This window comes from Lacerta agilis, chromosome 3 (genome assembly GCF_009819535.1).
Source record: "Lacerta agilis isolate rLacAgi1 chromosome 3, rLacAgi1.pri, whole genome shotgun sequence".
NCBI classification, from domain to species: Eukaryota; Metazoa; Chordata; class Lepidosauria; order Squamata; family Lacertidae; genus Lacerta; species Lacerta agilis.
In genome coordinates this window covers 74,490,830-74,518,112 of record NC_046314.1, presented here as the reverse complement: position 1 = coordinate 74,518,112, position 27,283 = coordinate 74,490,830, and the positions used below count along the sequence as shown (strand labels likewise).

At 42.2% G+C, this 27,283-nt stretch overlaps 1 protein-coding gene across 3 annotated transcripts in view; it reads right to left on the bottom strand.

The window, feature by feature from the left end:
* Nucleotides 1-414: 414 nt before the first annotated feature.
* Nucleotides 415-27,283, bottom strand: part of ACTN2 (actinin alpha 2) — a 52,315-nt gene continuing 25,446 nt past the window's right edge. For all 3 annotated transcript variants that reach the window (XM_033144337.1, XM_033144336.1, XM_033144338.1), the window contains 13 exons: nt 26,019-26,111; nt 24,197-24,427; nt 23,789-23,936; nt 21,711-21,861; nt 17,583-17,691; nt 16,140-16,280; nt 14,249-14,431; nt 12,779-12,913; nt 11,242-11,421; nt 8,905-9,051; nt 4,565-4,630; nt 3,502-3,660; nt 415-1,788 (listed from right to left, as the gene is read on the bottom strand). In XM_033144337.1, the coding sequence (XP_033000228.1) occupies nt 1,630-1,788; nt 3,502-3,660; nt 4,565-4,630; nt 8,905-9,051; nt 11,242-11,421; nt 12,779-12,913; nt 14,249-14,431; nt 16,140-16,280; nt 17,583-17,691; nt 21,711-21,861; nt 23,789-23,936; nt 24,197-24,427; nt 26,019-26,111 (1,902 nt within the window). In that variant the 3' untranslated portion in view covers nt 415-1,629. The remainder of the gene's footprint in view (nt 1,789-3,501; nt 3,661-4,564; nt 4,631-8,904; nt 9,052-11,241; nt 11,422-12,778; nt 12,914-14,248; nt 14,432-16,139; nt 16,281-17,582; nt 17,692-21,710; nt 21,862-23,788; nt 23,937-24,196; nt 24,428-26,018; nt 26,112-27,283) is intronic.

The following is a 27,283-nucleotide window of genomic DNA, read 5'->3' as shown; positions in this document are numbered from 1 at the left end:
CAGATGCTAGACTTGGGGTCCTCAGATACCTCTCTTGGCACCCACCACCCTGTCCTTTTAAACATTTTATAAATGCCAATGAGAGTTTTTCCAAATGTACCCCAACTTCCCAAAACGCTGGAGACCATGTGCTGCTTCATGCTAAAAACAATGTGTAGGATCTACCCAACTCTTCTGAGTCAACACCTTTGATGAGAAGGAGTTTGCCACCACTCCTTATGGTCAAATTATTACTTATAAGCATAGTTAACATTTTCTATGTAAAAGAAATAAAAGGTGGTCAAGTGGTTTGCTAAGTAGAGTTCTCCAAAGGAAATCAACTAAATTGGGAGAAAATTTGGGAAAAGACACCAAGTATATCTAGTTGTGCATTGTTTTGAAGGTATACTGAATGAATCTCCATAACTAAATCCATTTTAAGGTTTGAAAAGCAGGCTTTATTTAACAGGCACATTTTTAGAATGCAGGGCTGTATGGTGTTCATTGCCATTTGCTGATACTTCTAAGTGCTTGCATTGCATCCCCCCACGACTGCTTCAAGTAAAAAAGTTTATTGCTCTATATAGGCTTCTAAGATGACAAATGGTTACCAATAACCTGCCATACAATTGCTGTACTAAGGTAAAAAAAAACCTGACTAAAAACTGACATTCAGCATTAATCAAGAACAAATGCAGCAGAACAATGAACACAGCATAAAGCAAAACAGTTTAACACAAACATGTTGAGCTTCTTTATAGTATCCTGTTAATTTTGTGCCCTTTCAGCTGCCCAGGTAAAAGCCAGGTATTAGGTGATAACCAATATTAGTCATACTCAGAGCAGAGCCATTGAAATAAACGGACTTCCACAACTTGTCTGCTGATTTTAATGGCTGTGCTCTGAATATGACTTAGCTGAATATAAACTATTGCTTTTAAGGTTAAGGCTATAACTTATCATCCATCAGTTGACACAGAACTCCTGAGGCTCCGCGACTTTTATGCCAACAGAAAGCCAAACCAAAATTTTAAAACAGAGTTACACACATTAAAATAAATTAATTAATTAGAGTTCCGTATGATATTAGGTAGTATGTTCTTGGTTTGATTCATTTCCTTGTTTCTCTCGTATATATGCAACTCTACCTGCAGAAGCGTGCCAAATCTGGTCTCCACAGATGAGAGCACTACTTCAGCATGAAAGTAAAAAAAACAGGCACCTGGAGGGGAGACTGTGAAAGACTCGCATAAAGTGTGGATAATTCTTAAGGAAAACATTTCATGAATTTTAATGTTTCAATGGGTTAGACTTTCAAAAGGTTTTGATATTTTATCTTTTTCCTGAGGCTTCCTAACTTGACACTGAGAGAAATACTTCCTACAGGCTTTGTTGTTGTTGTTTTTTTACTTTAAATTACAACCAAGTAAGGCATTAGGCAAATGCAGTGGGTAACTATATAAGGCTGACAACCTACATATGAACAATGTAGAAAACTATCAATGCTGCACACTTTATTTGATATACTGGTTACTCACTGAATGTACCTGCTAAACTTATTTTGAAGTCAGCTTGCCACACTTTTCAATGAGCAAACCGGAGGGTAATACATACATATTCACTTAACATGCCTAAGGTGACCGCTGCTCTTTACAGGTCACTTTCGCCATACAATGCTGATGAAAATGAGGTATAATCCAGAGCTCCAGGAACACCACCTGGACCTTTGTAGGTTGGCATTCTTTTGATGCAGTACTGAGCTTGCTCGGGTGGCAGTTCTCGAAGCAGCTCCTCAGCAAGAATATAAGGCTGCAAAGATTTATAAAAAGGGATTTCTTCAGAGGTTTTCCTGTAACGTCTCAACATCAGAAAAATATATATGAAATATTTATTGTTTATACCCTACAGTGGCAATTCTATAGGGCTGTTCAGAAGCCCAGGGAAAACTGGTATGCCATAAATATATCATCCTGCATTCTCATAGCTTTTCCTACCAGTTATGCTAGGGCATTTCTACGTATTTTACAGGCCTCTGATACAATTGATTCACACAAGCCACATGACACGATGTGTAGCTCCTCTGATCCTTGGCATTTTTCACTGCAAGGATTGTGCAACAACCTGCCTGGACAAAATTGTGCTTTCATCATTAGAAAATTTGAGCTTACGTGTACTTTTTAATTTCAGCTGCAGAATTTGGGGCCTGTAGAATTTGTAAAAATTACTGTATATTCTGGCGTGTAAGAGTACTTTTTAATCCAGGAAAGTCTTCTCAAAAGTCAGGGGTCGTCTTATCCGCCGGATGGAGAATCTGTAGTCGAGTATATCTCAAACTCTATATTTTAACTGGAAAAGTTGGGGGTCATCTTATACGCCAAGTCATCTTATACGCCGGAAAATACGGTAGGTCAAATTTGCAACGAGCGGACTTGTCACTCTGGTTTGCCAAAAACCATCCTGCTGCTATCCTTTATTTAAGCCATGTGAATATTATTTAACCTGCTGTTTTTAACCTAGGTCAGTGGTGGCGAACCTTTTAGAGACCGAGTGCCCAAACTGCAAACCAAAACCGACTTATTTATCGCAAAGTACCCTAAGGTTTTGAGCTTTGGGGGGGCTCCCCAAAGTTGTTGAGCTTTTCTTGGGAGAGACGGAAAACAGAAAAACGCCGCAGTTCTCACCATCTCCCTCCCTCTTGCCCCCTCCCACCGGGCGCTCCCCGGCAGGTAGGCTGGCTAGCTGGCTGGCTCACTCTCTGGCTGCTGTGATGGGGAGGACATGGCAGCCCTGAGGCCAGGTGAGCAGTGGCGGCCAGGAGGAGAGGGAGAGCCTCCATCCCAGCCAGCCAGCCCAACAACTGTGGCTGCCTGCCTGCCTACTCCCCGCCAGCAATCCCAGCATGGTCTTCCCCATCTTCCTCCCTCCCTCCAGCAATGTCACTGCGGCAAAGGGGTGAGGCTGGGTAGTGCCAGGCATGCAGGGAGGCGGCGGGCGCAAGTGCCCTCCTAGCCCAGGCAGGTCAGGCCCACAGGAGGCGAAGGGCCTGCGGAGGATTGGAGCTGGGGGGTGCAGAAGGGAATGGGCGAGGCTTGGATTGGAGGGGGGAGCTGGGAACTACCACACAGCACTGAAGAAAGTGCAGAGAAAAAAATCACGAGGGTCAAATAATGAACGCTTTTATGCCCAATCAGAAACAGCCACTGCCGCAGCCAATTGAAAAACAGACCAATTGCCAGCTACCAGCAAAAAAAAAAAAGTTCCGGTTTTAAGCAGTGGATGCATGCAGTAGGGTGGGCAGGAGTGGGAGCACAAATGGAAAAAACAACAAAACAGCAGTGCAGATGGGCCGATGGCGTGCATGGCAGCAGTGAGAGCTCTGCGTGCCCACTCTGGCACGTGTGCCATAGGTTCACTACCGCTGACCTAGGTTATAACATTTTGTTCAGCTTTTCTAGCATTTGGGTACCCTGCACGAGCTGAGGAAAATGGAAAATCCCACCACCTGCAGACAAAAACACTGACCTTATCTGAAGCCAGGATCTTGAAAGAAGCTATAACTTGTTCAGCAGTGTCAGTGTCTGCAGTCTCTCTGGTCATGAAGTCAATAAAAGATTGGAAGGAGACTGTTCCCTGACCGTTGGGATCAACTAAGGACATGATTCGGGCAAACTCAGCTTCTCCCTTGGATATGATTCAAAATTAGTCACGGTAGAGGGGAAAATCAAAGAATTATACAAGCAAATATATACAATCTCACAGTTTTGCTTTTTAAAATACAAAATTCACTTGTGTGTCCAAATTGTCATTATTTTTATGTACGCAAAAATTTATTTTAAGTATTTGCAGATAGGAAGGGATTATTTCATAGCCATGGTCACAAAGAGAGCTAAGCAGGCTTAAGCCCACTGAAATCTGGTGCTTTGTTCAATTGTGGTCTTGAAGCATAGCACAAATACCAAAGCTAAGCATAATAAACCAGAGGTGGAATTAAAAGTTGCGCTATTACAATAGTTTGGGCAGCACAAGCATTTCTGCTTGCCAGATGGAACAATCTGGAACAATCTCCCCCCCCCCCGTATGCTCTTCTGGGGGTTCTCCTGACCACCCAAAGCGGGTGGGGGCATGCAGAGGAGGAGACGGGGGAAGTCTCATTGCAACTCATTGTGCTGGCTCCTGCTCACATGGGACCTGATTCAGTTGAATCAGGTCCCATGAAATTATAAACAATCAGTTTTATGGAGCTGTTTGGTTTTATTAAACTTTTTAAGTAAAAGATTTATGCTATCCAGAAAAGAAATATAATATATTCTGGTGTATCAGTATGCCTTTGTGAACATAAAATTTATCTGTGGATAAATAATGTTTAAGTTAATGTCTATGTCCACAAAGGCATACAGATACATTTGTACATGGCTATAGGGGTGAAGAGACAAGTTTGGTAAACTAGGATTTTGAGTAACTTGAGTTTGGCTGTGGGCGTTCTATGATAACATCCATAATTCTGCTAGGGCACCTGTAGTGTAAAATGCTGTATCTGTAGCACGTGAAACACTTTAACAAATCAACTATATCTTAAAATTCATACCAGATCATAGCCCATGGAAATTAAGCAGGCTCTGAAGTCATCATGGTCCATAAGCCCATTCTTCTTCTGTTGATAGGAAGAAGTACATAGAACATAGCAAGAAAGGTGTCACAAATCACAAGCAAGCAGTTCATTAGGATTCCCATGAAGTTAAAATAACCCCACCATCAATTGCATGATACACAGGGTGTTTTTTTGACGGATCAGTCCAACCATCAGTCGAAGGGAGGAAGACGTAGATTACATGAAAGCAAACATAACCAGAGAAATAATGTCAGAAAGGGGTCAAAGAAATGCACCAAACAGAATCAAAGAAGACAAAGTGGCGAGGGGAAAGGAAAGTTTAACACTGGAGTGGCATACATTTAATTGTTTTTAACATTAGTGTTGTAACATCTGTCAAGAATTACAGTGCTTTTAAAGGCTGATTTGTAATATCGGCATTGTTGGCATGGCCCCCCAAAACTGATTTTTTGAGCAGAAAGTACTTATTTGTGGGACTTGGAATTATTTTATAGTTTTATTTGTTGGAGTGATGGTTTGCTTTGCATCTGCCTGGGATCAGGATAAGTGGAATTAAAAGGTTGCATGTTTTACCCTGGGGTTTTTTTAAGCTCCACTGGAAGGCAATTATATTAATTAAAGTAAGACTATTAACTGCCGAGATCTAACTTTTAAATGAGACATTGATGTGGAGGTTACTTGAACTGATTGCCATAGTTTATTTTAGTATTTAGTTTGTTTTCATGTATTCTTTCCACCATTCCTAAACTGCAGAAGAAAGCTTTATTCCATGGACTGGGTACCACCTATGACCTCCAGGTCTTGTTGGACTACAGCTTCTAACATCCCTGACCGTTGGCCAAGCTAGCTGGGATTGAGTTCAACAACATCTGGAAAGACACAAATCTCTCATATTTGCTTTAACTCCACTGGTACCCAGATTGTCATGTCATGCAGGGGAACCACAGAAGAGAAGAAGGTACACAAAAAAATATAATTTGGGTTATTAAATCGGACCATTAATCTATCTAGCTCAGTACTATTAACACTGACTTTCAACAGTGTGACATTCCCAGCCCTATCTGAAGATGCCAGGGATTGAACCTGGGACATTCTGCATGCAAAATGATCCCCTGCCACTGAACTGCAGGCCTTCCTTTACTGACCCAGAGAGCAGTGAGAGCGGTTAACGACCTCTGCTTTACCAACTGAAATCACTTGCCTCCCCCATAACTGTTCATCCAGAAGGGCAAACCTGGGTACCATATAGATAGATGATGATAGGGGGAAGAGGTGTTCCTTGAATTGGTAGTTATGCTAAGGGCCAGATGGAACACCTGCGGAAGTTCCATCAGGGAAGGACTGAAGTCTCTGACCACCAGTTGCTTATCCCTATCAAATATAAGCATGCAACAAAAATGAACTCAAAACAACTCTACTCTCCAGTAATAGGGTCCAATGGCATCTAGGGAATGGGAAGTTCTGGTGCTCATTGCTTCATGTCACAAGCAATCTATTCCAAAGGGGCTCAAAAAACACAAACAACTTTCCACAAGGTAATTTCAATTGTAATGGCTGTTGTATGTGGGGAAGAATTAGATTTCTATCCAAATTAGATAGAACTTATTTAACAATCCTTAAATTATATACCACTGTCAAAATCATCGCCATAAGAAAAGGTATTTGGATTGTGCACAACAAACTACTAGCTAACAAAAGCACATTTCTTGTCTGAATAAACAATGGTGTGAAAAGGTCTGTTCTCTCTTACAAACACACATGCATCCCTTCCAGCTATTACCATCTAATTTAAGTGGAATAATCCCTAGGGGGGGAAAACAGATCAAAGACATTAATAATTGGATCCGATATGCGCAAGCATTTCAACCCTATTTATCAGGCGGGATCTTAATTTTATGGATCTTTACTGATTGTTCTTCACTGAATTAAACACAGCATTTCCTTTTATTTTTCTGCTTAAGTACATCATCCAATCAAAAGCACTTTTAGAAACAACAGAATTAATTAGCTCAAAAGCAATTTTCTTTTGCAGCTGTTTCTAAACAGGAAGAGTAATACATTCTAGGGGCTGCTTTTTTTAAACCAGGCATGAATAAGCACATACACAAGAATGCTATAGAACTATATCTGAGAGATGTGAGCCAGCTAGCCAAACACTACTTAATAATCTAACCCAGTGGTTTTCAACCCCAGGTGTTTGTCATGGCACCCTGGTGTGCAAGCAACACTGGCCTCTGTTCTTCTTTCTTTCTTTCCTTCCCTCCCACTTCTGATGCCCTCTCATGTGTCTGCCTCCCAAAGGCTTGTGTGGCTGTATATTGCAGCAGCCCTGGCCACAAGCTCCCCAGGCAAATGGTGCCTGGCCAAGAGGTGCTGGTTGCCAGAAGCTGAGGTGGCCTCAGAGTAAGCAAGCAAGCAAGCAAGCAGGCGAGGGAGCCCAGCTAGCCAGTCAGCTAGCCCTTCCTGTTGGGAATAGACAAGTGGGAGGCTGGGCAGGCAGGCAGATGCTGCACTGGCCTTTCTTGTGCTTGTTGTGTGCAAGGCCTGCCTGGGGCTGAAGGGGAGACTTTCCACCAAGCATGCCCAGCAGCACTCGTTGCTGCCACTGCTGCCTCCTAAGGTAAGGTGCTAGCCTCACATTCACCTTTGGCCACTCTCTGTTGGGTCACGAAGGCTGGGGGCATCCTCTTTCCAGGCCCTTGTGGGGCAATATGAGGAGGCACCTCTTTTGGGGGCAGTGGGTGGGTGGGTGGGAGTTCAGAGAACAGGGGCAGTGGCAGTGGCTGCCTGGAGGACTCCCAAGAAAAGTAGCTGATGGAACACTCCACAAGAGAGGGTGTTCGAGAAAGGGTGAGAGGCTGCTAGCTATGCAGGCAAGGGGTGACATAACTGAGTTTCTGAGCCCCACAGGTGTGTCGCAGAAAGAATGGTGGTTGGTCAAGGGAGCCATAGACTCAAAAAGGTTGAAAACCTCTGATCTAACCTATTAATCTGTGCAATTTCTGCTTTATTGGCCTTAGAGACAGGTGTCAACTACTTCAACCATCAATCAATCCCTTGGCATATTTCACATTAAGCTTTGTGCAGCACCTAAACATGTGGTTGGTGAAAAATACAAATGAAGTTGTAGAAAAGGTAATAGGGTGCTGTCTGAAATTATGGATGAGTTCTGGCGGTAGTTGTTGGAAGGTATTTAGCAGTTCAGGAAGCTGGTATGGAGCAATGGAACAGGAAGTACAGGAAATTGATACAGAGAAGACGGCCTTTAATTCAACTGGATTACAGACCTAGACCGAGCACTTCAAGGATGGTGATGGATGCTTAGATTATGTCAGACAGATGTCTAATATCTGGGAATACCTGCTAACTTCTGCAGCTTAAATCTATTGAGGTCACTAGTATTTTGATTAGTTGGAAACTGGGAGTGAAAGTTACTTCCAGTTTCAAAGCCTGCAGAGGACTGGGGCTCTTTTTCAAATACAAATCCCAACATCGTTGTTCCCTGCACTTTTCCTCTGCCTCCCTGACTCAATTTGTATACATCTTACCAATTTATGCATCAACATTTCAGCCTTCACTTCTTGATAAGGGAGTATAGGATCACACACACAGAGTATTCATCCACATCCCAAAATACTGAGCTATAAAGTGGATTTCTTCAACAATCCTGACTAAACCACATCATGCACACCCCTCATGTTTGAAGGTTTTGTGGGGTTATGCTGCATAGACCTTCCCCTGCAGCCACCACATTCTCCAGCCATGTTCTGGCCAAGCTCATGTGGAGAACACTATGTGTACATACATATGTTAGTCTGCATATAGAACCCAGGCCCAGGCCCACCCAAAATACAGCTGGAGGGGACATGACTGGCATGAGCAAGGCTATGCAGAGCAGTCCCACTCACACATTCTTTTGATGCATACGGGGATTTGAATTAAGCTTTTTTTCACAGAAATGGGGATGAGTGGGGTGGAAAAAAGACAGTGGCTTGAGTACAAGGAGAGGAGTACTGCCAGGAAACGAGAGATGGGAACAATATCAAGGCTGTGAGGAGACATCTCTGGAATGTTTATGCTTCTCTGGATGAGAAGCTGTGGTTGGCCAGGAGTAAGACATTCCAAAAAAGATTTGGGGTTGCCCTGAGTGGGCACTTCTTGGGTAGAAAAGAAGACGGGAATGGCAGGTAGGGGCTTAGGGGAGGACTAAAGGAAGGATTAATAAACAAAAATTAAGACAGTAGCAGAGAAGCACACACATGCTTACTGGCACACCAGTTTCAGGTTAAAAAAAGAAAGGAAACGGGCTACTGTACCCTGTCAAAGTGATTAAACGATGCCCTGAATTCATTCATTTGTTGCTGGGTGATTCCTTTGGCATCTCTTGTAAGAATCTGATTCTCAACTTCATTGATCGTTCGGGCAATGGTGGTCAGTAACAGCTCCCATCCAACACGAATATGCTGTGGCAGAGAAACCGGGATGCTTTAAGGACAGCCCAAGAGAAAACCGACTGGCAGATTGATTGAAACTATTGATAAGTAGAACTGCTACCAAATACATAAAATAATGATAAGTCAGAGGAAACCTACTCACATAAACCAATTTGTATTCTGGTTTTCTATTTATCTGCATTGTACAATTAGCAACTGCATTTGGGACAAGGTTTTGACAAGCTTATTTATGAACACCAGTTACTGGCTAATAAATATTGTAGAAATCTTGCAGTAAACAACATTTCAGGATGAGGACTAACCTATGATGGATGACTGCGAATAGACCTGCCTACTATTTTATAGTATAGGGAGGTGCAAGGTGTGCCTCAGGTAAGCAAATCCTCAGCTAGTACAAGCCCATCCCCGACTTCATTATAGGTGAAATACAAGCCAGATGTGCTCTTTCTCTGTCTTTTTTTCAGATGCAACATGGAGGGTGAGAACAGGAGGGTGGGAACAAAGAGGAAGATGGGTTTTTAGAAGTGGAAACAGGCTTGTGTGTGTGTTAAGTGTATGTGTGTTTGTGATGTGTGCATTGAGGGTGCGTGAGGGTGTGCTGTGGGTGTTCATGTGATGTGTGTGGGTGTGTGCACAAGAGTGTATGGGTTACCACACTCATTTGTTTTGGCCACACCCACTTTTGCTTTGGCCACACACCCCACTAACACGTGGAGGACTGGCCAAGGGGCAATGCAGCCCCCAAGCCCCAGTCTAGAAGGAATGGGGCACCACCCCTGCATTTTCCCAGATCATGGGCAATATTAGGGACTACTTTTCACAACTTCATTTGGTAAGGAAGCTATGCCTCAGGATTGGATGTAGCAAATGCCATTCCTCCCATCGCAACTTTTGATATTCAACCTTGCAGTGTGTTGAATGATGATCCGTGCCTGAGGTTTTCTAGAAAATGTGAGATGGTACCCAGCTTGGTGCTCATCTACATGATGGAGAAGAGTCTCTGGAAGCAAGTATATCAGTACTGTAGCACCTGCACTGGTTTCCTGTAGCTTTTAGGGAACAATTTAAGAGAACTGGACATCCTCCAGTTGACCAAAATGACTGCTAAAGGTAGAGAGGGAAGTATTCTTAATGATTGCCTATTTCTCAGCTCTGCTACTGCCTTCCTCTGGGAGTCTGACAAAACAGTAGCATCTTCTGAAGGCAGCTGAGCCCATTCTATTTTGCAAGCATTTAGTGGAGATAAATAGAGGTTTATTTTAGTTGTTATTTTTCTACAAGACACAATCTTTTACGATCCTATTTCATAAATCCTGTTTTATTATTGTTGTTTCCCGACGTGAGCCCTCGGGGATATTGGGTGAGATATAAATCAAATAAACAAATGATTTGTTGGGCTGTCTTTCTATTGTGAAATGCAAGAGCAAGATTATGGTTCATTTTTTTTTAAAATGCCACCCATTTAAAGAGTGGAGGGGTGAATGCACTCCATTGCTATTTTTCCTGTGCAACTAACTACATTTAAGATCTGAAGCTGCCAAGGTACACAACAACTTAATCTTTTTAAGCGGCTTGCAATAGGACAGATGTCTTATAGCAGAATTTAAAAAATGTAAAGGGCTTTCTACAGCAGAAAGCATTCAATAGCTGAACCAGCTTTAGAACTGAGGCAGCAAAAAAGCTAAATGTTAAACCTATGAGACAGGCATTTGCCATGAACTGACAAGATGGGCTTAGGTAAGGCACACTTCAGTCTCAGGTGTGCAGGATGGTTACAGAGTTGAACGTTTAAATGTAGATCTGCCTCAATTACCAAAAGACCAGCAGGTGCCCATTTTTAATAGGGGCATGAGTTTGAGAAAAAGGACTGGGGAATAGTAAAGAGGCTGCGAGCTCTTCTCTGGGAACCCTAGTTTGGCTTAGTATGCTGTGCGAACCAAGGCACTATCTGTGAAGCTCGTTGAACAGTCTAAATCATTATATAAACACTAAGCTTTGTTATATTGCAATGCACATTTTCCTGTTCTAGAACTGCATGAAAACACCCTAGATTTCTCATTTGAATTCACACAAGAATGCAGCACAAATTTGCGACTATCACCTTGAAAATAATGCAAACAGCAACGATGCTGCAAATAGGATACATAACTAAAGAATGTGCTATATAACTAAATGGCATAGAAAGGACTCGGTAGCTACCTCCATTGTATAATTGGTGTGCTTATTATCGAACACCAGGGCTTCTTGAATCAGTTGATGGTCTCCTTCTAGTTTGTCAATATTAAGTTTGTAATTTATGATATTGTGTTCAAACTGCTTTAATTGGTTCATCTGGTCCTCTAATGGCCCTGCTATGTCAACAGAGCTTCGGGCAATTTCCTGCCAAAGGGGGGGGGGAGAGAGAGAGAGATGAAAAAATGTTAGTTTGCAAAATATATTTGTTCATGGTAAATATATTTTAAAGCCGCAGTAATTAAACTTAATTTACAAAATTCACAAAGAGAGGTATGAACACTCGTGCATTGGCATAGATAGGTATCTGTATATAATATTCAGGTGTGTGGGGAAAATTTTAGTCCTCCAGATGTCATTGGGCCATAGGCCATGCTAGGTGGGCTGATGGGAGTTGGAGTCCAACAACAACTGGAGAGCCACAGGTGCCCCACCCTTGATCGCGACGCCTGTGGTTGTTACAGAAGATGGGTTACTGCCTAGTTCCTATTAGCTGAAAACCATACTGTCCAACTCAAAGAGTGGAAAGGTTTGCCTCCAGGAAGGATCTGACACTGTGGTAATGGTCCTGCTCATCCGCCCTAGTAGCAATCAGCATGGAGATCACCCACAGATCTGTAACACAGAACACTTGCAAAACCCTTCCTCTGGAAACACCCTGAATTGTGAATGCTCTACTTAGAAAGCTATTCCAAAACGTTTCTCCACCTGCACCACCCTCTTTGATGGTATGAAAGTGTTCACTTTTTTTTTACTGTGAGGATGAGTCGTAACACTGTTATGACTTCAAGCGGTGTGTAAAACATATGCAGACCTTTCTGCTTCTGTTTGCGCTCCACACCTTCTCTTATGTATCTTGTCATTGTCTCTGTTCTGCATGTCACATCCCTCTTGATCTCCTTCTTTCAATCCTGTCTCCGTGGTCACATCCACACCATGCATTTAAAGCACTCTTAAACCATTTAAACAGGCATGGTTTCCCTCAAAGAATCCTGAGAAGGGTGATTGTAACTGTAGCTCTACAAGGGGTTGCCTAACAGCTTTCAGGACCCTGAACAAACTACAGTTCCCAGAATTCTTTGGGGAAGCCACAACTATGTTTGGAACTGTATCCTCACCATTCAGTTGGGCTATGGACCTTTCCTTATGGAGGCGCTCCTCAGCAGCAAAATTGCCCCGCATCAACCACACTAGTCTCTCCTTCACTGTACCTCGAGTACAATATTTTCTCCATAATGCCATTGTCAAACTCCCAGTTTTCTTGCTTTGCCCCTGTGACTTACATTGCCAGGCTCACCCACCCCTGACAAGGAGTATCCCATTTTTCTGTTGTATATTTTCTGGCACTTAAAAAAAAAGATAGCAGATTGTAAAAAGATTGTAACTGATAGCGAGATAAAGTAACTGTTTGTTAGTTTAGTGCCTGTGGAGTGATGGAGCCTTTGACATTCTGCATACACCTCTAAGGAAACAGTTAAAAGCTGCACATCTTAGTCAGAATTACCTCCATCTTGGTTTGGATCCAGGGTCCAATAACATTGGCCTGAGCAGCAAACTGGCGGCGCAGGCGTTCATTTGCATGCTGGCGGGCCAGCTCCTCTTGCAGTGATTGATCCCTTACTGGGACAAGCTGTTTTACCTGCCAATGTGCAAAATTGAGTTGGTATGTAGGAAGTCAGATGCTGAAACATAAGAGGATTGGGGGCAGGAGGCTGCAAATGCATGTGGCTGATCGTATTGAAATCGCTGACCTCGCTAAAACCGTATCAATGTCAACCCTGAAATCCTCTTGGTGCTACACTTAGATCAGTGCTTCCCAACCTTTCTTTGGCCATGCCCCACCCAAGCGTCTCTAAAATCCTGATGCCCCCCACCCCCAGTGACATATAATTCTGATTATTCAAAAAGTGAACTCCTATGCATGGGGAGGAAGCCGAAAAGGCCATTAATGGTTAATAACTCATTATCGAATTGCCCCTCTGTGGGACGTGTGCCCCACGTTGGGAACCACAGCCTTAGATATTTTCACACATGAAGAAAGTAGTTTTAAGAAAGAATGGCCCTTTCCACTCTTTGTTTCTTTCTTAATGTCATACAGAGAAAAACGGGAATGGGTTTTCTGGGATCTGCTGCCTAAACTGACAGCTTCACGTTGTGTTATCACTTTCACTCCTCCCACTGAATGCTTTGCACCAAGAGTGTTCCTCAACTGCAGCCATAGTAGGTGTGGTGGCGGCAGCCAGCCTATTGTTGAGGACCATTTAGCACAGTCAGTTTTTAATTAAATAAATGCTTCTATCATCTGTTATCCAAGTCCAGAAGTCTGTTTTTCACGTTTTGCTTCAGTAGCCCAAATGTAATATTTTACTTCAAGGGAAAAAAAGTTACCGGTATTTCTGCTGTTAGCATATTGCAATTACCATGTGAAATGCAGGCACAAACAAATATTGGCTTGTATCTACGATATTTTTAGTGACAGCAGTACAACCTCTCTCACTATCACTGCTGTTTTGTGAATTCTTACTTTTAATTTTTCCCTTCTTTTTAAAGTTTCCTTAGTGTGTTATTCATTCGGTATTGGGGTATTTTTTAAGTCTCTGCTCCGATACTTCCCTGTCATTTCAAGCCCTTTTCCTGAAATGTTCTCAAAACCAATATTAGAAACACTAATCGTAATCTGGCTGTGTGTCTCACTGCTGTCCCAACTTACCTGCAAAGCCATCCCCACAACAGACTCCCATAATTATTTAAAAGAGCAAACAGCTTCATACATAGCTATAACACCCACGCCAATCCTTTTTACTAGCTTCAGACCAACACTAAACGTACAATATTCCATTTTCAGGGTGGGATATTACCCCACCTGTATGGAACCGTTTGTAAAGTGTTAAGAATAATGTCAAATTCCGGAAAGGACGCATTTTCACTACACTTCCATTAACTATAAACTAAATTGTTTTTCTGTTTACAGTACCTTATCCCATTTGGTACGGATCTCATCCAGAGTGACAGTGGAGTAAGGGTTGTTAGGACTTATCCTGAGGCTGTAGCTGTTAATCACTTTTTCCACTTCATTATGGATTGATACAATAGCTTGCCTTTCACCATCTGCCTCAGGTAAAGTGGCCTTAAACTGTTCGTGGGCAGTGATCAAACTCTGAAATCAGAAACAGAGGAGTAAATGACAGGATACATACAGTTGCACTGCCAGCTATATGGCCCTGTGTCATAGTCCCTCTCCCATCTCAATATGTATGCAAATATAAGCAAGGTTACATAGCTGATAAATTCCACAGAATCAATGTAAAGCCACCACTTCATCATTATTGGTGAGACAGACAAGGGGAGGCCCAGAGCTGAACACTGAGGGGTTAACTACATGTTACACAGAAATGCATGTGACAGAGTCCTGATTTCCCCCTTGTAAGAGGAAAAGCAGCTTGGAGGAGATTCTGGGTAGAGTTGTTTAAAACACATGTTCTGAACCTTCCAAGGCGAAAATAATTATAGGGAAACTACAACTACAACAACAACAACAACAACAACAAAACAGCAGGCAGAGAAAGTGTTAAGAATCCCTGAAATTGGGAGCACTTGTATGTTGAATAGGGTTGTCATATTTCAAACAGTGAAAATCCAGACAAAAAAGTTGAGATTTTCTTAGTTTTGCCCAAATTTGGCAAATTAGCATGTTGTTGAGCTATTTTTTAGAGAAAATCACCAAAGACGCTGCGATACATCTAGATGTTCCCATATTCCGGCTATGTCTGGGAAACACGTTTGTGCATAACATTTAATTAGCACATCAGTACGCTGGTGCATGAAAACTACTGTATGGAGTAGTTAAGGGAGTTACTTGTGGCCATGATGGTTTGTTCTAAGTTGTTCATCTCAAACTAAGAAGTTCTGCAGAAAATATTTTCAAGGGAAGGTTAACTAGCCTACCCAGAACTCTAAAAAAAGACAGCCCTAGCAATTAGTTAAAAAAAAAAAGATCATATATCCATTACTGGTAATGGGGGTGGCCTTGTCAGGAAGCTGCCAAGCCCCACACCCCAGCAGAGGGCCCAGCGAGCCCCGAGAGCCTCTTCCTCCTTGCATGCTGCTTGTGAGCATGCAAGCAGTGGCAAGAATGAGGAGATGGAACAGTGTCCCACAGTGTCCCTCTGAGTATTTGTGTGGATTAGGCCAAAGGGAGAAAAAATGTAGAGTGGATGCAGTTTCATTCAGAGAGGGAGGCCAGCTGAGGCCCCAAAATCTGGAGCTGGTATTAGACGGAGTTCTCTCCCAAATGCTGAAAGGCCAGCCAAATAGCAGCCAAATAGCACACTTAGCTGATGATTAGGTCTGTGCTGATCTCACAGTCTGTGCTGGCTCCATGCACAGAAGAAAAGAGGACGTCATGTACTAAACATTATATTGAGGGTTGCCTGATTGCAGAAGTGCTGCATTTACAAATTTGGAAATGGTCCCTCCACTCAGTTACGATGACCTCCCCCTGGGCAGAGAAGGATGGGGATATATCTATGCAACATGGGAAATAATGAAATGAGCAGGACTGAATTCAACCCCCCCCCCCCGATCCAAGTCTGGCAGTCTAGTCATTATAAAATAGTAGCTTTTGCCAATCTGCACCCCATCACCACCATAAGATCCTGAAGATGCACGTGTCAGGATGAATGTGCCTAGCCTTTGCACATTTATAAAATTCACGACTTGGGATTTTTCTCTTCTTCTAACACACAAATAAGGACAAGCAATATTTGAAGCGTCTTTTAATAGGGGTGCAATAGTATAGGCACAGTGAAAAGGGAACATCTTCACTTCTCTAGGCTCACAATGAAAAATATGAATAATATTATTACCTGGATCTCCTCTATGCTATGAACAATAAACATGTCTTGCAGGTCTTCCATTGCACCTTCCATCCAGTTGTTGAACGGAGCAGCTCTCTTAGCAAACTCCAGGTGAAGCTGGTCAATTGTTTCCAACAATTTCTCTGTCCTCTGTTAAGTAAACATACAGAAACGGACAAAATGAGCCTGGCTTTTAGAAGCGTACACTCACTTTGGCTTACAGTTTGGATAGGCTCTGCAACCCTTTAAAAAACGCTACCAAAGTTAAAGGAAGTTCCGACTATGCATGGGTAAAGGAAAGCAAAAGGGATTCCTGGGGACAGGCACTTGGGAGGTCATTGCTGGCTGTGTCACCACCAGTGCTTCTGGATTTGGCTGCTGTGGCATTGCTGTGTGTGCTGTGATTCAGAGGTTTGCACTGGAAACGTGTTCACATCATTCTGAGTTCACTGACTCCTTCCACGTCTCAGCATTGTCACTTGCCCTTCCCCTCACTGGTGGCCTTGGCTTTGTTTCCAGAGGTGCCGGAGGCATGTCTCTTTCTTTTTAAGGTTTTCTTTTAGCTTGTGTGTTGTGTGCTTTCTCCTCCATTCCTATGCTGAGTAGGCATGGATGTGGCAGCCATTCCCCCACTCCCCCAGCACAAGGGGCATATAGGATTGGGAAGAGCCATAGTTCAGCGGCAGAATACATGTTCTGCTTTGCATGCAAACGGATCCAGGTTCAATCCCCAGCATCTCCTGGTCGGACTGGAAATGGCCCTCTTCTGAAAACCCAGAGAACCACTGTCAGTCAACGCAGAGAACACAGAGCAAGATGCACCAATTGTCTGACTCGGTATATAGAATCACTGAATTTTAGTGTCGGAAGGTACCATGCGGGTCATCTAGTCCAGCCCCCTGCAATATGGGGATCTTTTGCCCAATGTGGGGCTCGAACCTACAACCCTGATATTAATGTTCTCGGGCTCTATCAACTGAGTGGTGACAGCTGCCTGCATTCCTGTACTAATAGGCAGTTGATTTTCGAGGCGTGTTGATTCTATGTTTTCATTGTACTCTGAAAATTATCATGAGTGGCTTTGTGATCCAGAAATGGCAGGGGGATACAGGTTAGTTAAACTAACTCAGTCGCAAATTGTAAAAAAGAAATATCTCTTGCCATGCACCAGCTTTCCAAAGGGTGGTGCTAGAAGCATCCCCTCAACTCAATCATCCACTTGCGTAATTGCTTTTGGCAGTAATGCAGTAACAAGTCTTTTATAAGCAAGTCAGCCTTTTCTTTTTTTTCTTTTTTTTTACACATACATCCACAACCAAAAAAGAAGAAGTTAAAGGTAATGGAGCACAATAGAAGATGTTCACTCTGCATCACTCAGTAGTCTACCACAATCTGTTAAAAAACCCTCAGCCAGCCTGGAAAATCTGAGCTGCTCCTTGATGTCAGGTTTACCTCCAATGCTTCTCTCCTCTTCTGAGTGAGTGTTCCCAGCCTGTCCCACTGATCACATATCTTCTGACACCGATCATTGACACTTGCAGCATCATGGTAGTCCAGCTCACTAAAAGAAAAGGACCACAGTCATTAAGAACCAACAAAAGTAGGGAATGTGGTGGTAGAGACCACACATTCTTCTTCTTCTTCTTCTTACTACTACTACTACTACAGTGATACCTTGGTTTACAACCATAATCCGTCGCAGGGGTCTGGTTGTAAATCAAAACAGGTTGTAACCCAAGGCACGCTTTCGCCAATGGGCCCCCCCAAAAAAAGGGTTGTAATTTTTTTAAAAATGGGTTGTAATCCAAAAAAGGGGACACACACTTCAGGGTTTGAAGTGGTGGTAATCCAAAACGGTTGCAAACCAAGATACCACTGTACTAATTATTAGATTGATACCCTGCCCTTTCCTCAAAAGAAACCCAGGGTGGCATGACATACCACCTGCCACAAGCTTCGACAGAAGCAGCGTCTGCAGATGTATAACATGTTGCATTTACTTTTCTGGTTTTTCACAGTAGGGAAAACTGCATCAAGTGCGGGTGGGGAGGAGCCTGGCATGGGTTGACACTGCGATGATGACATCAATGTCCAGCGGACATTGCAAAAAAACTTGTGAGCATGAACAGCACCAGTTCCACAGTAAACTCTCATCTAGAATAGTGCTGAAACCGCTTTTGAAACCCGTTTGCCTTGGAGGTCTGTCGTTCAAGAAAGTGGGGTGGGGGGAGTCTAAAGCCCCTGGAGCTCATGGAATGAGTTTCGTGGTTCCTTGGATCCTACCCCTGATTTCTGAAGTTTTGAGACAAGACTTTATCTGGACCAGTTTTCTGCCAGATTAGCTGAGCGATTCTAGTGAGAGCCAATACATGCACTTTATCCTCAAGCTAGTTGACTTTTATGACTGGCTCATCATATGCTGCATTTAGCTTTTGGCTGCTACCAGCATGCTCTCTGCATGCCATTATCTATCACAGACATTGTTATGGTGTGAGTACATCCATACCAATTTGAAATTTAATCTAATAGGAGAACACCCTTTAAAATCCAGACAAGGAAAGGGGTGTTTGATTCCCTACACCTGAAAGGAGGAATTCTTAAGTGAGTTTTAAGTCAGGGCAAAGAGTTTCATGTGAATAAACAATAAAAACAAAAACTGGCTGGACTTCTGCTTGTGCCCCTTCCTCTCCTACCTCTGTCAACTCCCCCAAAACTGTGAACCCCCCAAAACCTTCTCTGGGAGGTTCCTCAGCCACTTGGATCATATTTTGAGGGTGCACAGAGGGCTGCAGAAGGGGGGAGGGTGTAAAGTCAATTGCATGAGCAGAAGTCTATTCTGCTCACACAGAAATAGCATTGGATACAACCCACTGTGCCTTGCATTGATTATTATTGGCATCTTAAAGGGACAGAACTTGATAAAATAGGTCACTGGTTCCCAGCAACGTTAATCAAATGAAAGAAGCCACTATTTCATCTGTGTTACACACACTAATGGAAGACACTACTGGTAGGGGTCAAAGCAAACACTTATCTTCTCTATATGAGAACATTGGACCAATATAATTTTATTTCTATGTGAGTGGAAAGAGATATCCTGGCAGTATTCAGAATATGATAAATGTGTAATCAAGTACTATATGAGATAAACTCCAAAGGGAGCATATGCAAACCCTTACAACAAATAAGCAGTGTTTAGGACTATGAGTCAATTGGCTATTAGTATTCAATGTATTAGTATTCAATTGTTTTAGGTTATAAATGGGGAATCCACTGCTTCATCCCTTCACAATTTTGAATGGGTTAGCATCTGAAGTCTTGTCACTCACACACCGTCTACTATTTTTGGGACTATACACTCTGGCAGTCCATAGCGGTTGTCAGTTGAAGCAGTCCATCTCACATATGCATGCAGGATGTAGCCAGACACCCATCGGTCAACAAGCCTTTAAGAACTTTAACCTTTATGCTCTGAGCAGCTCTCAGCTGCTAAGAGAAAATGGTTGAGCTGACACTGAAGTGTAACCAGTGTAGTTCAAGGTCACACACTCCAATTGTTCTCCAAAAATAGCAACCTTGCACTGCCAAGAGATGAAGACCAGAAAATATGGAGCCATGCCGACCCAGAAAGCAGAAAGGGAATAATTATCTCTCCGAAGGCCTGATTCAGTAACCAGCAGAGCTAATTGAAAAGCTATAATCAACATCATGTCCCAAGTTTCTTAGACAACCCATCTTTCTAAGAACCATTTCCAGAGAAGGAGGATTATCTCTAATCTGCTATTCTGTGAAAACACTTTTGGGAAATGATAAAAAGGCTAGTTTAAGTGGAACTAAATTCTTGTAGCAATGACTGATTTGCCACTGATATTTAGCACATGGAGAAATAATCACTAATTCTGGTTGCAAAATCATATTCACTTACTTGAAATTAAGGCCCACTGAAATCAGCAGCAACAATTAACTCTGATGAATTGTGCTATTCTTCCCAAGTACTATTTGTCTGTCTGTCTATATGCAGATGAAATGAATAAACGAATGAATGATAACAGGAACCATGGCACAATTCAAAACAACTGTAATGGGTCCATTTCCCTTGAAAAGTGTTAAAAATCTTCAATTAGTGCAAAATGTTGGAGCCAGGAGCTTGATGTTTTGAATTCACCGTGATGGTTCTACTTGATTTGCACGGGCTGCCAATTAGTTTCCAGGCTCAATTCAAGGTGTTGGTCTTAAGCTATAAAGCCCTTAATGGTTTAGGACCTGGCTATTTTAGGATCTGTCTTTTCCTATATTTTTCTCCCCACACCATCTTATAATCTTGGGCCCTCTTCCAAATCCTCTGACCTCGGGACATGGAGCTGATGTCAGCTTGTACCATGAAGTTCACCAGCCCCATCACTAGACTGCTTCAGGCAGTTGGTGAAAGGCCTTTGACTAACGCTGCCATTTTTTCTGCATTGGTTCTATGTGACTTATTGTGCTACTGGAACTGGTTAAAGCAGATTGCATATTGTTTATTTATACAGTAAATTTAAATATGCATTGGGATGTTTTAGGGATTGTGGTTACTTTACTTTGTGTTTATTACCATCTGCAAGTCAACCACCTGGAGTTTCCTTGGAGAAATAGTTGATGCAGACATTTTTAAAATAATAAAAAAGTGAATTCAACCTTTCTAAGTCCCAATGACCTTTGAAATCAGAATGTGTTAAAAAAAAGTTTCTTGTTGAAATCAATGGGGCATAACACAAGTGTAACAAGGGATGAAAAAGAGCAAATGAACACAAAAATAAAAATTAATATGCATAGCTTGTATTAATGATCAACAAGACAAAAAATAATACATGTCCTAATCAGAGAACTCCATTATTCATGCACCCAGGTTTGCAGATGGACACTGTAGGTGGTATTCAACTTAGATTTGCTCACAACAAACCACTTTAAATTAATGGACCTACTATTGTCATGGTCATTATTTTAAATAGGTTTACTCTGAGTAAAACTAAGTTGAATACTTCTCTGTGCTTTTCTGGTGACCTTATTAATTTACAACTCTCTATATCACATCACAAGTGGCATTTTATATTTGTGGAAGCTTGACTATGACATAAGAGAGAGATATTTGGGAGTGCCAGGGCATTGATTATGTCTACAAACCTATTTGAAAGCAAGGGATCCCTTTGCAAACAAGACATTATTTTTAAATTTGTATATCTATATTTAACATTGCTACACGCACATAAAACAACAAACCTCTTTCAAAGTTCTGTATGGCTCTTTCTCCCTTTAGCATCCCTCAAGCAAAACATGTAAAATCAGAAATGACATCTCACATCTATCAGAGTTACTGATGAGGAAGAGGACAGAAAAGGTTTGTTATTAGCCTTTGCCCTACAAAGGTTCTTTTATTTTTAGTTTGGGAAGAAATAAGAAAGGTTTTCAATGAGCAGGCCAAGATAATAACACTTACAAAGCTATCTGTGGAATTCTTACATTGTACCTATGACACTATCGAATTTATTGGAAAGAGTTTATCGGGTAAATGTCAGCAGCTGCGTGCCTCTAAATGGAACATACTTCAGCTCTTGGGCTATGGCAGCGATCTGTTCCACTCTGTCCTGGTGAGCAGCCAAGTCACTCTCAAAAGCCTCATGTTTCCTCAACAAAGCACGGATCTCTGTCAGAGTCGCAGCTTCATAATCCTTTTGCTGCAGAATCTGCTCTTTGCCTGGCAGGAGGAAAGAAACCATTTATGTTTCTCATTAGGAAAGCTGATTGCTAATGGCTCAAGTACACAGAGAAGCAGACCTTGGAAATCTGCACTTTTTTGAAGTTTGCAATGCAGTTTTACAACCAAATAAAGTGTAAAGAATGTATACATCAGGGGGAAGTGTGTATAAAAAATGCATATATTGGTGAAAATAGCATTAAAAATACATTATATAGGGGAAATCGGTTTGTAAAAATGTGTAATTTAGGGGAAATTGTACGCAAATCTTCATGAGGGCCTTTTCGTTAAAAATAAGTAAATCACAGGCTGATGCAGAAATGTGGAAAAGCTAAGAGGAGGAGAAATAAGAAACTTAAGAGAAACTCAAACTGATAGATTTCTCCATCCCTATATGTCTTATGAATGATCCAACTGAACACATCTCAACAGTCATGTTTGAATAGGTGCTTGATAAACCTTCTGTTTCTCTGCCTTCTAAAAAAATCAGGAGGAGTATCAAACCAAATACATGCCTAGCAGGCTGCACCCCACCCCCCTTGACAGGTCAAAAGTTTTCACAGACCAGACACACATGGAAATGTTGCCTCACCAGCACCTTTTAACATCTTCCATCCTTTATGCAGACTTATAAAATAGCTCTTGCTCTCTAGGACTGCTTTGAACATGCAGTACATTGGTACCTCGACTTACGAATTACTCGACATACGAATTTTTCGACTTACGAATGGACATCCGTTGGCGGTTTTAGATGGGGTTTACTCGACTTACGAATTTTAGATGTGGTTTACTCGACTTATGAATTTTTCGTTCCCAATGCATTCCTATGGGGAAATCGCTTTTTTCGACTTACGAATTTTTCGACCCACGAATGTGCATTCAGAACGGATTAAATTCGTAAGTCGAGGTACCACTGTATATGGAAAAACTGGGGGCTTTGGATAATGTTACTGTCTGTCTAGGAAAAAGTGGGAAGAGGTAAAAATGCCTGAATTTTAGGCACACTATTTCAGGATAAGAACATTCATAGTATGACATTTTCCTGTCCTCTCCCCCACATTATATGGAAAAGCCTCTCCAAAGGGTTAGCTGAACAATGTGTGATGGGACACCAGGAACCTGTTGAGTGAGGAGGAAATCAGCCAAAACCAGATCTGTCCAATTCTGGGTGTTTCTTAACTTCCCGGGTTGCAGATATTCCACACAGGTTAAAAATGAGAATAATAACATAATAACATTTTTTTAAAAACTGGGATTTCTTCTTGTTGCACTTACAAATTATATTTAATTGAAAGGTTTCTTTCAATGCCTATGGAGGCCATATAAATCTCTCTGGCCCTTTTAGCCGTGTTTTTGCCCCCTCCTACCAAAAAAAAGTTTTAAAACATTGTAAAACTTATTCCTTCTCAGCAGGGCTATAAAAGAACATAAAGAGAGGCCAGTGTTGTGTAGTGGTTAGAGTGTTGGACTAGGACCTGGAAGACCAGGGTTCTAATTCCCACTTGGCCACAGAACTCACTGGGTGTCCTGGGGCCAGTCACTACCTCTCAGCCTAACCTACCTCACAGAGTCGTTAATGTGGATTAATTGAGAGAGAAGGGAGAGAACCATGTATGCCACCTTGAGCTCCTTGGAGAAAATGGTGGTATATAAATGCAATGAAGAAACAAACAAACAAACAAACAAGAAGGCCTGCTGAATCAGACCAGCAATCCATCTAATCCAGCATCATTTTCCCCACAGTGGGCAAGCAGCTGCTTCTACAAAACCCACCAACCAGAGCCTGAAGGCAGCCGCACCCTCCCTTCTCTAAGAAATTGTATTCAGAAGCATCAAGCTTTCAAAACTGGGAATTCCGTACAGCCCTCATAACAAGAGGGCGCGAAATTGGGTGGATATTGTAGCTAACAATAGGCTTCAAGCTTACCATAAGCCCAGGTTTCATGTGAAGAAGCCTTTTGCCTAAATTTGGCAGCCAAATGTTCGAGTCGCTCAAGCCTTCGAATTTCATTCAGCAGCCATTCCTCGTAGCCCTTCTCTGCCTGCTCGAGTCTTTGCCAAGCGCTAGCAATGTCCTAGGAAAGGAATGCAAACAACACCTTTAATGGTTTAAAGTTGTATGTGTCAAGATTTCCGGGTCTTCTGTGCATATAATCAGCATCTCCCTTGACTCTACTATAATTCCCAGTGTAAAAATTTGGATTGCAATATGCTTGGGTCAATCCCCTATCTTTATGGCTATCTTAACTCTGTAAAGCACCATGCACATGCTGTTTCCAGGCTTAATGAACCATTCTAGAACCAACAGGGAAGATTCATAGGCCCCTTTACTTACGGAAACCATCTTCCCTTCTGATGGCATGAAAGCTGGCCTATTGCTGATCCTCAGTTTTGTCTGCAAAGTATTGAAATTGATCTCCAGCTGACATTTTTCTTGGACTTTGGGAGGCTTGTGTTTACGGCGATAATCTCTGAAGTCCTCTAACTTCTTCTGCATAGCCGCCATAGTATTCTCTGGGGTCCTGTTTTCCAGCCAAGGAGTTGTGCGACGAATCCATTCTAAAAGCTGTTTTGCACGTACATAAAATTACAAACAAACAATAAAAAAGATAATTAGAAGTGGCTTCTTCTTCTTTACATGCTATAGGGAAACATACTGTACTCCCATAGCTTCTGAAATTAGTACTATTGAAACCCAACAGACAAAGAAGAGTGATTTCTTGATGCGTGAAACAGAAAGAAATCTTGTTAGCAGGGCTGGGGCTACCTTTAGCTGCAGTTGAGCCAATCTTGGCTTCCACCTATTGTCTGCACGGAGAGGAACAAACCCCATGCCAGGTTCCACGCAACACAACAAGTCAGACTCTAGCTCATTTCTGGCTTGTTTCCTCCATGTATGGAACAGTCAGGAGCAGGAGAAGAGCAAAGCACTTGTGTGTGTTTATCCACAGATTACTTTAAACCAGGCTTCTCAACCTTGGCCCTCCAGATGTTTTGAGACTACAATTCCCATCATCCCTGACCACTGGTCCTGCTAGCTAGGGATCATGGGAGTTGTAGGCCAAAAACATCTGGAGAGCCGAGGTTGAGGAAGCCTGCTTTAAACTATGTTTTATCATGCTGTCATGAATCCTATTGAGGTGTCTCAGAGGGATTGGTTGGCTCATGAGGAATGGGAAGAACTCAGGCAGCTGAGCATCCTAGCAAAATGTAGGTGAGTGGAACTGGGATCCCAGAGACGAGACCGGTAGTCTAGGGACTGGATAGCTGGATTCAGAGGAAGGACCAAGCAGCTTGGCAGAGCAGCATTCTGCTCCTGTGACACAGGACACCTCTAGGGACACCTCCTACTGTGGAACCACTCAGCGCCATCTCCTGCCAGTGTGAAGCCTTCTCTGAAGCAGGAAAAGGTAACAGAAATTAACAAACCAGGCCATTTTCTCCTAGTGGTCTTGATCCTCGAACAGTGTGGTGCTGGCTGGCCAGTGGACAGGACATGCTGGAGCAGACTAAATACTGCTTCATTTTGATCTGCCTCTCAGTCCCTCCACAGATCTAGCTGTGGCCTCTCAGAAGTGATGCCCAAGGGGTATCACTTCCCTGAGAACTCTATGTGAGCTGGGATTGCTTGGGATCCCATCACTACCTGAGGCAAGAAGTAAAGGCTGTCTTGCCTATATCACTTCCCCATGACTGCAAGAACTCCCTCTCTGTTTGGGCTAGAGACCAAAGCCAAACCTAGCCTCGTAGTCTGTATCTGCAAATTATTATAATTTATGAATCAACAGTGTGAGTGGCTGAAATCCTAAAGATCATTCACGATGCGGTAGCAAGTGTATATGGAAGCTGCAATCAAGGAAGGATTTCTAGTCCAAATTAAGCTGCGAGCATAGGAAATCTCCACTGCATTTAACATCAAGAACATGCACTTTACAACACTGGACAAAAAGGCAGCAAATATATTTTCAATTAAAATACGTATCATGTTAAATGAAATGGAGCTTTCCTCTCCTCATTTAATGACTATGTTTGAATAAAAAAGAGCCTCAGAAGTAGATAACAGCTTTGGGTAAATGTTCTTATTAAATTGCTTATTCAAGCCCATCCATGCTTTATTATCAGAATAATTATTTCACTATTGTGTCGGTTTCCTTTACCTCACTTGCTAGCCTTTCATATTCTTCCATCAACTTTTCATTTTCTTGGTTCACAGCAAGTACCTTACAAATCCGATTAGCCGCTGTTTCCGCCTGAAAAACACAGAACATAAACAGTGTGGATATATCATTGCATTCTTAGACTGACACAAACTAAAGAATATTGGCTTCTGAAAAGTAAAGTGTGGGCATGTCCACTGAAAGGGCTTCAGCCAGAAATGTTGTATTGGTTTCAATGAGGGTTAACATAAGGCAAGCTCTGCTGGATCAGGTCCAGCATCCTGTTCTTACAGTGGCCAACCAGATGCCTGTGATAACTTACTCTCTAGTAGCTGTGTTTACTATTGTAACCTTCAACTTATACACATTTTCCTTGGAGTAAACTCATTTAACTCATTGGGACTTATTTCTTACATAGGCTTGCACTGTGAATTTATTAATCTTAAAGGTGCCTAAGGACTCTCCACACACACACACCCTTTATATTAACTTGCTTTTTAACTAATTTATCAAACTTTAGCAAAAGACTTGTGGGGAACTTGTGGAGTCATTACCCACAACGACACTGCAATATATTTGATGAATTACTCATTTTCTGTAAGGGCTATTCTGGTTTTCATCTGTGTCAAAGTTGATATAGATGACATGTTGGCTCAGCATGCTGTGTATAGTCTGACAAGATGATGCTAACTCAAGGTAACTCTAATGATGCTACCATCTGGGCACTGTCAGAAAAATAATGAAATGTAAGGGAGGGGGTGCAAAAAATAATGACTAATTTATTTTATTTTTTAACCAAAATTTGGAGCACAGCTCCAAATTTTTACCTAGGAAAATTTCAGAATAGAAGGGACATATGGGGGGGGGGTGTTAACGATGGCCCACTTTTAAACTTTTTGTGTAGTTTTAAGCTGCTCTCTCCCAGTTCGAATCTGCAACTTTAGTGTTTTATTTTATTTTGTTTTGTTTTCTTTTAAAAACAGCTTCTTCCTGAGGAAACCCTAGTCAGGGATCACTTAGGCAGCCTGATGATATGATGTCATCAAATGTCAATCTGATTTGGCTGCCTGATAATATCAGAAGCCAAATCAGGATGCCCTTCATCTGGTCAGACTTCATGCCGATACCACATAACCAATTAAATGGGACAGAGCGATGCCATCGCGAAGCCAAAATACATTGAGGCTAACATTTATTACCATCTTACCTTCACCAGTGAGGGTCAACTGTCCTGTTTCACAGTTCCCCATACCATGACTGTAATA